Source organism: Myotis yumanensis, unplaced genomic scaffold, assembly GCF_028538775.1.
Source record: "Myotis yumanensis isolate MYYU_CA2020_CCGP unplaced genomic scaffold, mMyoYum1.0.hap1 SCAF_4, whole genome shotgun sequence".
Taxonomy (NCBI): domain Eukaryota; kingdom Metazoa; phylum Chordata; class Mammalia; order Chiroptera; family Vespertilionidae; genus Myotis; species Myotis yumanensis.
In genome coordinates, this window is record NW_027223755.1 from 105,549,640 (window position 1) to 105,561,065 (window position 11,426).

At 47.1% G+C, this 11,426-nt stretch overlaps 1 protein-coding gene across 3 annotated transcripts in view; it reads right to left on the minus strand.

The window, feature by feature from the left end:
* LOC139008327 (acyl-coenzyme A synthetase ACSM1, mitochondrial-like) overlaps positions 1-11,426 on the minus strand; it is a 50,730-nt gene that overhangs the window by 23,251 nt on the left and 16,053 nt on the right. Inside the window, exons 6-10 of one of the 3 annotated variants that reach the window (XM_070411642.1) lie at positions 10,252-10,408; positions 9,492-9,571; positions 6,120-6,243; positions 4,091-4,171; positions 3,501-3,602 (exon numbers count right to left, since the gene is read on the minus strand). In XM_070411642.1, the coding sequence (XP_070267743.1) occupies positions 3,501-3,602; positions 4,091-4,171; positions 6,120-6,243; positions 9,492-9,571; positions 10,252-10,408 (544 nt within the window). Of the gene's footprint in view, positions 1-3,500; positions 3,603-4,090; positions 4,172-6,119; positions 6,244-9,491; positions 9,572-10,251; positions 10,412-11,426 lie in introns of all 3 variants that reach the window. The other 2 variants (XM_070411641.1, XM_070411643.1) reach the window with 2 other exon arrangements.

Genomic DNA, 11,426 nt, shown 5'->3' on the forward strand with positions numbered 1-11,426 from the left:
ATTCAACACCCATTTTTGATAAAAACTCTCAGCAAGGTGGGAACAGAAAGATCATACCTCAACATAATAAAAGCCATATATGACAAACCCACAGCCAACAGCATATTCAATGGACATAAACTAACACCATTTCCCCTAAGAACAGGAACAAGACAGGGATGCCCACTCTCACCACTCCTGTTCAACATAGTACTGGAAGTATTAGCCATTGCAATTGGAGAAGAAGAAGAAATAAAAGGCATCCAAATTGGAAAAGAAGAAGTAAAACTGTCCTTATTTGCAGATGACATGATATTATACTTAAAAAACCCTAAAGACTCCATCAAAAAACTATTAGACTTAATAAAAGAATTCGGCAATTTAGCAGGATACAGAATTAATGCCAAGAAATCTATGGCATTTCTATACACCAATAGTGAACTTGCAGAAAGAGAGACTAAAAAAGCAATCCCATTTACCATCGCACCAAAAAAATTAAGCTACCTAGGAATAAACTTAACTAAAGAGGTAAAAGACCTCTACTCAGAAAACTACAGCACGTTGAAAAAAGAGATAGAGGAAGACATAAACAGATGGAAGAACATACCATGTTCTTGGATTGGTAGAATCAACATCATTAAAATGTCCATACTGCCCAAAGCAATCTATAAATTCAACGCACTTCCCATTAAAATACCAACGGCATATTTCACAGACCTAGAACGAACTCTCCAAAAATTCATCTGGAATAAAAAACGACCCCGAATAGCTGCAGCGATCCTGAGAAAGAACAAAGTAGGAGGGATCTCAATACCAGATATCAAGCTGTATTACAAAGCCACTGTTCTCAAAACTGCCTGGTACTGGCACAAGAACAGGCATATAGATCAATGGAATAGAATAAAGAGCCCAGAAATCAGCCCCAACCAATACGCTCAATTGATATTTGACAAAGGAGGCAAGAACATACAATGGAGTCAAGACAGTCTCTTCAATAAATGGTGTTGGGAAAATTGGACAGATACATGCAAGAAAATGAAACTAGACCACCAACTTACACCATATACTAAAATAAACTCAAAATGGATAAAGGACTTAAATATACGACAGGAAACCATAAAAATACTAGAAGAATCCAAAGGCAACAAAATCTCAGACATATGCCGAACCAATTTCTTCACCGATACAGATCCTAGGGCATTGGAAACTAAAGAGAAAATAAACAAGTGGGACTACATCAAAATAAAAGCTTCTGCACAGCAAAAGAAACCATCAACAAAACAACAAGAAAGCCCACTACATGGGAGAACATATTTGCCAACATTATATCTGATAAGGGCCTAATCTCCAACATTTATAGGGAACTCATACAACTTAACAAAAGGAAGATAAACAATCCAATCAAAAAATGGGCAAAGGACCTAAAAAGACACCTTTTAAAAGAGGACATTCAGAAAGCCAAGAGACATATGAAAACATGCTCAAAGTCGCTAATCATCCGAGAGATGCAAATCAAAACAACAATGAGGTACCATCTCACACCTGTCAGAATGGCTATCATCAACAAATCAACAAACAAGAAGTGCTGGAGAGGATGTGGAGAAAAAGGAACACTTGTGCACTGCTGGTGGGAATGCAGACTGGTGCAGCCACTATGGAAGACAGTATGGAGTTTCCTCAAAAAACTGGAAATGGAACTCCCATTTGACCCTGTGATCCCACTTCTAGGAATATATCCCAAGAAACCAGAAACACCCATCAGAAAGGATATATGTACCCCTATGTTCATAGCAGCACAATTCACCATAGCTAAGATCTGGAAACAGCCTAAGTGCCCATCAGCAGATGAATGGATTAGAAAAGTGTGGTACATCTACACGATGGAATACTATGCTGCTGTAAAAAAGAAGGAACTCTTACCATTTGCAACAGCATGGATGGAACTGGAGAGCATTATGCTAAGTGAATAAGCCAGTCAATGAAGGACAAATACCACATGATCTCACACATTCATGGATAATAAAGACCATTATAAACTTTTGAACAATAATAGATACAGAGGCAGAGTTGCCTCGAACAGACTGTCAAACTACAGCAGGAAGGCCGGGGAGGGTGGGGCGGCGGGGAGTGGGGGAAAGAAATCAACCAAAGGACTTGTATGCATGCATATAAGCATAACCAATGGACATAAGACACTGGGGGGTAGGGGAGGCCAGGGGATTGTCAAGGGCGGGGGGAAAAAAGGAGAAATATGTAATACTCTTTGTAATAATTTAAGCAATAAAAAAAATAAATTTAAAAAAAAAAAAGAAAATTGATGAATGGTTTAGCCAGCATTTTTTACTGTTGGTTGATAGTATCACATGAGGAGCAGCGTCCCCTGGAGGCCAGAGTGATAACAACAGTGACTTCAAGAGAGAGACCCTCTGATGGCTGTTCTTTGGGAGAAAGGAGGTGGAATCTGAGATCACTTACAGGTGTGCCCACCCTTCCATGGCCCATCTTGGAAGCTGAGAATTTCCTCTTAGTGGCCTCTACTACCCTGGGAGGGCTAGGGGTTATCTGGGCAGTTTCCTTAGAGCCCATCACAGGTTCTGTAATCCCTGGATTTCCCATTAGGCTTTGGGGCTGAAAGACATGGGTTTGAATCTTAGATCTGCCGTTTATTTGACTTGGGGCAGCACATGACTCCTATGGTCTGCAGGTGGCTGCTCTGAGAAGTGGGGGAGGGGAGGCCTCAGGAGGCTCAGGACAGTTACTAGGTTTGTTCACACCCTGTTGGTAAACTGGATGGTAGGATGAGAACCCAGCCGAAGCCGGCATTCTTTTTTATTTTTATTTTTTAAAAAAATATATTTTATTGATTGTTTTACAGAGAAGAAGGGAGAGGGATAGAGTTAGAAATATCGATGAGAGAGAAACCTCGACCAACTGCCTCCTGCACACCCTGCACTGGGGATGTGCCCCCAACCAAGGTACATGCCCCTAGCCGGAATCAAACCCGGGACCCGTGAGTCCGCAGGCCGATGCTCTATCCACTGAGCCAAACCAGCTAGGGCACGAAGCTGGCATTCTTAATCATCAGCCCCAAGTCCGATGATCCCGAAGCCAGGCTTCCCTACCCCGTGGTCGGCAAACTGCGGCTCGCGAGCCACAGGGGGCTCTTTGGCCCCTTGAGGATGGCTCTGCCTAAGCCTTAGGAGTTCCCTAATTAAGTGAATAACAATGTACCTACCTATATAGTTTAAGTTTAAAAAATTTGGCTCTCAAAAGAAATTTCCATCATTGTACTGTTGATATTTGGCTCTGTTGACTAATGAGTTTGCCGACCACTTCTCTACTCCATCAGTGCCACATGGGTTAGGAGGGGAAAGTCTATGAGCTTTGGGTGAACTGGACCCGGCTTCACTGAACTGGAGCACATAACAGAGATGGGAGGAGTCTCAGGATGCAGAGTTGAGTCCCCTCCCTCTCGCTGCAGGGGTGCCAGGGACAGGGAGTGGCAGGCGGGGCGCCCTCACCTCATACAACATGAACAGGCCCATGGGCTTGGTGGGCTTGATCCTGATGCCAAGGTTGCCCTCAGTGTTGGGTGGCAGGATGTTGCCCTTGTCATCGATGACCTGGAGCAAGAGGTCTGTGAGTCCCCCTGCAGGGCTCCCAGCATCCTGCCCACCGAAGCTCTGCCTGGCTTATGCGTGTGACACCAGGGGGGACCATGGGGAGGTCCCTGGCAGAAAACAGAATGAAGCTGTCAAGCCTTGGAAATCAGCAAGTCATGGGTGTGTTTGTTTCCTGGTACGTGGACGTCGCATGTGTCTTCAAGCTAGAAACAGGGTCGGGACAAGCTAAAAGCCCCGGCGGGTGGACAGAGCTGCCGGCGCTCCTCCAGGTCCCATGTGCCACGGCTGTGTGTGCGGCCTCGGCTGGCACTGTGAGCTGCACTGGGGCCCACAGTACTGAAACCTCCCAGGAAATGAGAGGGAACTAGGAGGAGAGGAGGAAGGACACCTCGGGCAGGGGGCATGGCTGCTTCTGCCGCCTGGTGTCACACGGGGTCCGATCCCAGCTGAGCCCTCAGTGCTCCCTGGCCCCGCCTTTAGCACCAAACCTGTAAGTCAAAGGGTGGGATGGCTTTCCCCATGGAACCGGGCTTGACCTGTGATCCCCGGGGAGTGCCGCAAGTCAATCCCTGTGCACAAAAGAAAGAGAATACCAGTGGTCAAAGGGTCCAGGCAGATCACAGAGCAGCAAGAACCATACACAGCACACCTGCTCGCAGGGGTCACGGGTCACTGCTCATAGAGCCTGTGGGGAGCTGGGAGCTCTGCATCCTGGGCCACAGGGTCCCGTGGGGGAGGCCAAGAAAGGAGCCAAGGCCTGAGCTCAGGGCTGTGGGCGGGTTGTGGGTGGGGGAGTGCCCACTGCACGCCAGGCTTGTGTCCATTTGACCAACACTTACTCAAGACTGAAGCTGACAGGATCCCTGCCCCATCTGCCCTCGGGGCTGCGCTGGAATCACTTAGGTTGCTCCTCTGCCACCACTCCCACCCCATTGCCCTCCTGGTGACCTCTGCCTCCTTCCTGGTTCTCTGAAGCTACCATCTGTCCTAGAGCAAAGCCTTCACAGTCAGAAGATGAGCTGATGCCCTGGGTCTCCTCTGTCAGAGGGGCCGGGCCGGCACCCCCTCTCAGAGCCTGGGGGGCGGGAGCTGCACAGGCCGCACCCATGAGTTCTCCTGGCTCCTCAGTGAAACCAGCCCGACTCAGGCCCCAGGAGAAGGCCTGGGTGATCCTCCTTCGGTGGTATTTCCCCGCATTTCTGTTGTCGCCAACAGGGCATTATACTGACTTTTGCTGGTGTTTCCCTCCATAGAAAACAAGCGTCTGAGCATGGAGATGGCCCCTTTGGCTCTGCACCCCTGACACCTGGTGCACGACCCCCACATCAGTGAGGACAGCAGGCCGGCCCTGGGGGATGTGCAGGCTGGGCACAGCCCGGGGGCCAGCACACCCCTTCCCCTGTCCTCACCACCCCCGCAGGGTCAGCATTCTGTTCCCATTTTGGACACTGGGAAGCTCAGCTTCTGGCGGGTCCCACCTATGCCTATGGGTGTGAAGCTGCCATGGGCGATGCTCAGAGGAACTGACACCTGAGCTCCTGGAAGAGGAAGGCCTCCCTCTCCAAGCTGCTGCTCACACTTCAGGACACAGAATCGCCCACAGGTGAGCGAGCGGGTTGCAAGTGCTTTGGGAAATGAGGCTCCGGGCAGCGAGGAGGGAGTATTCAAGCACAGGGACTGGGGTTATGGGTGTAGCATGTGCTTCTCTGTTCAAAAGTGAACTGGCAGCCATGCAAGGTCAGGCCTCGAGCCCTCACATTTCTCAGGCTGGAATCAGACCACTTAAATTACTAAAATAAAACATTTTTTGCAAAAAAAACAACACACCATCAGACAAATATGTGAATTAGGACCAAAAGAGCCTGCCCTTCAGGTCCTGAGAGGAGTGACTCTGTGAGCTGAGGGGATAGTGGGAAATGAGGAGAGTGGCTGTGTCAGCATCAGGGCGTTGAAGATGACAGCACAGCAGACTGCACGGCCTGCCCACTGCGTGCTCAGTGATCGCCTTGGGGGTGACAGTGTGTGTGTGTGTGTGTGTGTGTGTGTGTGTGTGATGCCTGAGCTCCCTCCTCCCCTCCTGCTTGTGCCCCACAATCAAACGTGTGTGCTGCCCTCATACACACCCAGGGTTGAGCTTCCAGGGCCAGCTCCTGCCTGGCCCTGTGGCTGCTGCTCTAGGGAGGGAGGGCGACATGAGCAGCACTCGTCGGCGATGCCTCCGTGAGGCAGGAGGCGCCTCCATTGCCATTGCTCCTCCTGGCTCCCTTGATCCCAGGGACGCAGCCCCTGTCCTCAGACCCCTTTGGAAGGTTTTGTCCAATAGTCATCAGCACACTAAGGTCTTGACAAGTCAAAGACTGTGTGTGAATCGTCTCTCTGCAAACTGATTTGGAGCCCAATAGCCTGGAACTCCAGAGCCGCCCTCTGCTGGCTGTGGGCACAGTGGGGCCTGTGCACAGGCTCTGGCAGATTCAGCTCCTCTACTGGCTGCGTGGCCCAGAGGGGCCGTCCACCTACCGTTTCCGACTGTCCGTAGACCTGGTGGACCAGAAGGCCCGTTCGTTGTCTCCACTTCTCTTGCTCCTCCGGCAGCATGGCCTCCCCGCCAGTGGTGCAATGCTCCAGAGTGGGGAACCTGAGGCTTGGGGGAGACAAGGTGTCCACAGAGCTTCAGAGAAGACATCTGACCACCTCACCCCCCACAGCTCTCCTGTTACTCAGAGTCAGGAGTGGTGGACAGGGGGCTTGTTTCATTAGGGGTGTCTTCCTCACTCGTCTGGAGCTTTCTCCAAAGTAGGTAAAATTAGCAGAGTCTCCACTGTTGTCATTAGTGATGCCCTGATTGAATTTTTACTGGGTTTGGACCAAGTTCATCATCTGAGGAATGTTGCAAAAAGTGGCTGTCATATGAGGTTTGAAATACAGATAGAGGCAGACTCCAAGGGCATGCTGGGATGGAAGCTATGTGAATAAAAGCAAGTTGTATTTCAGAGTTAGCTTCGTAGAGTAGTTGTTCAACTCCTTGAAATTTTAACTCCATGCCTAAAACTTATTAGGTCTTGTTTTTGAAGCAGCAATTTCCATTTTAGAGTCTCTAAAATATACATAAGTTTAATCTCCAACATTTATAGGGAACTCATACAACTTAACAAAAGGAAGATAAACAATCCAATCAAAAAATGGGCAACGGACCTAAATAGACACTTTTCAAAAGAGGACATTCAGAAAGCCAAGAGACATATGAAAACATGCTCAAAGTCACTAATCATCTGAGAGATGCAAATCAAAACAACAATGAGGTACCATCTCACACCTGTCAGAATGGCTATCATCAACAAATCACCAAAGACAAGTGCTGGAGAGGATGTGGAGAAAAGGGAATACTCGTGCACTGGTGGTGGGAATGCAGACTGGTGCAGCCACTGTGGAGAACAGTATGGAGTTTTCTCAAAAAGTTAAAAGTGGAACTCCCATTAGACCCAGTGATCCCACTTCTAGGAATATATCCCCAGAAACCAGAAACACCAATCAGAAAGGATATATGCATCCCTATGTTCATAGCAGCACAATTCACCATAGCTAAGATCTGGAAACAGCCTAAGTGCCCATCAGCAGATGAATGGATTAGAAAACAGTGGTACATCTACATGATGAAATACTATGCTGCTGTAAAAAAGAAGGAATTCTTACCATTTGCAATAGCATGGATGGAACTGGAGACCATTATGCTAAGTGAAATAAGTCAGTCAATGAAAGAAAAATACCACATGATCTCACTCATTTATGGATAATAAAGACCATTATAAACTGATGAACAAAAATAGATACAGAGGCAGAGCAGCATCGAACAGACTGTCAAAATACAGCGGGAAGGCCGGGAGGGTTTGGGGGTGGGAGGGTGGAGGTAAGAGATCAACCAAAGGACTTGTATGCATGCATATAAGCGTAACCAATGGACATAAGACACTGGGGGGTAAGGGAGACCAGGAGAATGTCAAGGGGGGGTGGAAAGGAAACATATGTAATACTCTTTGTAATACTTTGAGCAATAAAAAAAAATAAAAAAATAAAATGTCCACAAGTTTAAAAAAATTTATACATAAGTGCCCATTAGATTCAAAGACAAGATTAGCTCAAAATTAATCTACAAACATGGGGAAATACAAAAATAAAACTATAGCAAAATAACACTATGTCCATCAGATTGGTAAAAATTGAAGACTCTGACAAGAACAAATGAGGGAATCCTGCCTCCCTACTAGTGGGCGCACAGGGCTATGGGATACTTCGGAAAATAGGTGGTAGGATACGGTGTCACGGTGACTCAGCAATTTCTCCTACAAAGACCCCCACACAAATGAGTGCTGATGTGCACAGGGTGAATGTGCAAGAACAGTATTAGTCATCAGCAGCCCTCAAATGAAAACCACCCACATGTCCATTAGTGGTAGAACGGATTGAAAAAAATGTGGACTTTTTATAAAGTGGGATATTATAAAGCAATAAAAGTTACCTACAGCAGTATGGTGCAACATGGGCACATCTTAGAAATAGAATGTTGTAAAAAGAAGCCAGACATTATAGAATAATATTATTGCAACGCTCACAAGCAAGTAAAAGAGACTAATATTTCCTTAGGAGGTAAACTACAAGTGGTGGGGGGAGGGGGAGGACACACAAATGAGTGAACACCATAAAAATCAGGATAGTGAGTTCCTGTAGGGAGTTGGAGAGGTAGGTCACTGGGGGCTGGCGATGTTCTCTTATTGTGTCTTGAATGAGTGGTTACATATTGGTTTAATTTTCAACAATTTCTTAATCTACAAATTTATGTCTTATGTATTTTTCTGTGTGTTTGTTATTTCACAATTAAAAAGTTTAAAAAAGAAAAAAAAGGCCACAATGATGCAAGGCTCTCTGTTTCATTTGGATCTGAGTCCTGCTTAATAAACCAATTAGACTGGCTGATATTATCACTACCAGCATTACACACACACACACACACACACACACACACACACACACACACCAGCTCTCACTGTCCTCAAAGAACCAGAGTTAGAACAGTCAGACTGTTACCATCCTTGGTTGGTGATTGAAAGAAACAGAGCCAGGGGACAGGCTGACAGTGTTGAGCACAGGCAGCTGGAAGCAGAGGCCTGTTTGCTTCACCAGGAAGCTCCAGTTTCACACCCAAGAAATGGCAGCACAGTCCCCCCAAGGGGATTAACACCGCTCCCTCCCCTCTGGGTTGGGATTGTGTGTGGGAGGGAGAGGGGGGAGGTCAGGAACTGCCCAGTGAAGTCAAAATGGCGCAGGGGGAGGTGTGGGACCACAGAGGCTGTCAGTCTAACCTGGGAAAAGATCATTGGCCAGGGGTGGGCCCAGTGCGTGCCCCTGGAATCTTGGGAAGTTAGTGGGTTGTTTTGAAAAAGCTCCTGGTTGAGACCCAGGCGGTAATGCTGGCTCTCTCTCTTGCCTGGGACCCCACTGGCCCAATTTGTTCTTGTCCCCTCCCGCCCAGGAGCAAAGGACCATGCAGGTCTAGGGGCCACCTGGGCTGGGGGAGAGACTTCCAGGCCCAAAGGATCATGAAGCAGAAACTCCGGGCATTGACCTTTGTGTTGGCTGTTGAAGAGGAGACTGGACTTTTTCCAGGGCAGGGCCCAGAGAGATGGGCATTGGGAAGCCGGGAGGAGAACTCTATTGATGTTACCTAACAAATAAACCACATTGCCACATCTCAATCTCCCTTGTGCGGAGCCTTGGGATACTTTCCTCCCAACCCTGTGGAAGAGCCTGTTCCCCACCAACAACAAGACCACAGTGAAATAGAATCCTTAAAATCCTACCCAAAGATTGTGAACACAACAGGGCACCTCTACATACCTGCCAAAATTCTGCTGCAGAATCATTCGATATACAGAGGGCGCAGCAATGCACTGGGTGATGGGGTATTTAAAGAGTGTCTACAAGGTGAGCAGAGAAAAATTTATTTTTATGGTTAAGATGAAAAATACTGGCCAATTATTACCATTCTTTTGTTGTTGGTGGTGGTAACTCTATTTTTTAAATTATTACCATTTTAATTCTGATTTCCCTTCTAGGAGAGCACATTTATTCATGATGTGCTCATGACGATAACAGCAACTGCTACCAGTTCCTGAGTGTTTTCAGGTGTAGACCTCAGGGCTAAGCACTTTATATATTTTGCCTGTATCATCTCATTATTCCCAACAATTTTATGAGGTAGTAATTATTAAAACTCCCATCTTACAGGTGAGGAGACTGAGCTCAGAGAGGTAAGGTTACCCCTAATGATGTTAAAGGTGTGAAAAGGAACCATCCTATTCCAAGGGCTCTGGTTTTAAACACTTCAATAAATTCACACACACACACACCAGCTATCCGGCCCTGGAGGAGCCAGGAGACCTGAGATTGTTCTGGTTGCTTTAATTTCTCAAAATGTGTATTCTGGGAGTCTCACTGACTGATTCAGCGCCTCACATTTGAGATACCCAGAGCCCAGGTTCTATCACCCTAATGGGCTTCTTTGTTACACACACTCTTCTCAGCAGGGGCCAGCTTTTGAACCTGAAACATGAGTTTTTCTGGGAGTTTGTTGACACTGAGAGATTAGTCCTCTTACCTCCACAATGACCTTAGTGTCAAACTGGGGCAGCTGGTGGATGAAGACTGTAGACCCTGCTGTCCATGGTTCAAAAACGGTCCCCATGACAGCCAATATCCAGCCTGGATCTGACAGGCACCAGAAGACATCAGAGGCCTTCAGCTGCAGTAATTTCCTGCTGACTCCAAAATACAGTGGCCTCAGCTTTGTAACCACAGTTGCATTCCCAGTCAAGGCACATGCTCAGGTTGTGGGCACCATCTCTAATCATTGATGTTTCTATCACTTTTTCCTCTCCCTTCCTCTCTGAAACCAATTAAATATAATTTTAAAAAGTGCAAGTTTGGGTCCTGCCCAGTCATTCACTAAAGAAATAATAAAAAAATAATAATCAATGGGGGAAAAATATCCTCAGGTGAGGATTAACAAAAAATAAAATAACAGAAACAGCTGGTAGATGGATAATTGAATCCAGTGGCTACTCAGCTAGGTCTGAAGCATTTCTCCCCCCTACTCTTACTGCTTCTGAGGGACCTCTGTGTACATAACTCCTTGAGAAAAACTCAACTCTCCCATGAGGAGCTATGGCTTTGAAGAGCTCATCTATTAGTAGGGAGGGGCCTGGAGAGCCATTCACACTCCCCGTTCCCATCTCTCTGAGGGCTGTGGCACACCCACAGGAAATTACAAGCCGGGGACCTCTGTTCTGAGCTTCACACCCAACTGCCCACTGAGCATCTCTTCTGGGACGTCTCTCAGGCATCTCACACCCAGAGCATCCTAATCTCTCCTGCCTCCCGGGACTCATTCTTCTCCAGGGCTCTCTGTGTTTCAGTGACTGTCATTACTGTCCAAGCTCCAAACCTGGGAGTCCACCTTGACTCTCCAGCCCCTCCTCCCTCCCACATTAGCCAGCACACCCTCCCATTCTGGCTCCTAAAATCTCAGCCTTCTTAACTTCCTTCGTGTCCCCAGCACTTTGTCCAGGCCACCACCATCTTGTGCCTAAATTATTCTAAGACCCTCTAACAGGTCTTTTGAAATCTATTCTTTTTTTCCAAGCCATTCTCCACCCTGCATCCACAGTGATCTTTTCAAAATACAAATTTTGATTAGGTCTCTCCCTTGTTAACAACCTTTCAATACCGCCCAGTGTTTTCCCAATAAGCTCAATCTCTGCACCAAAGTCCCCA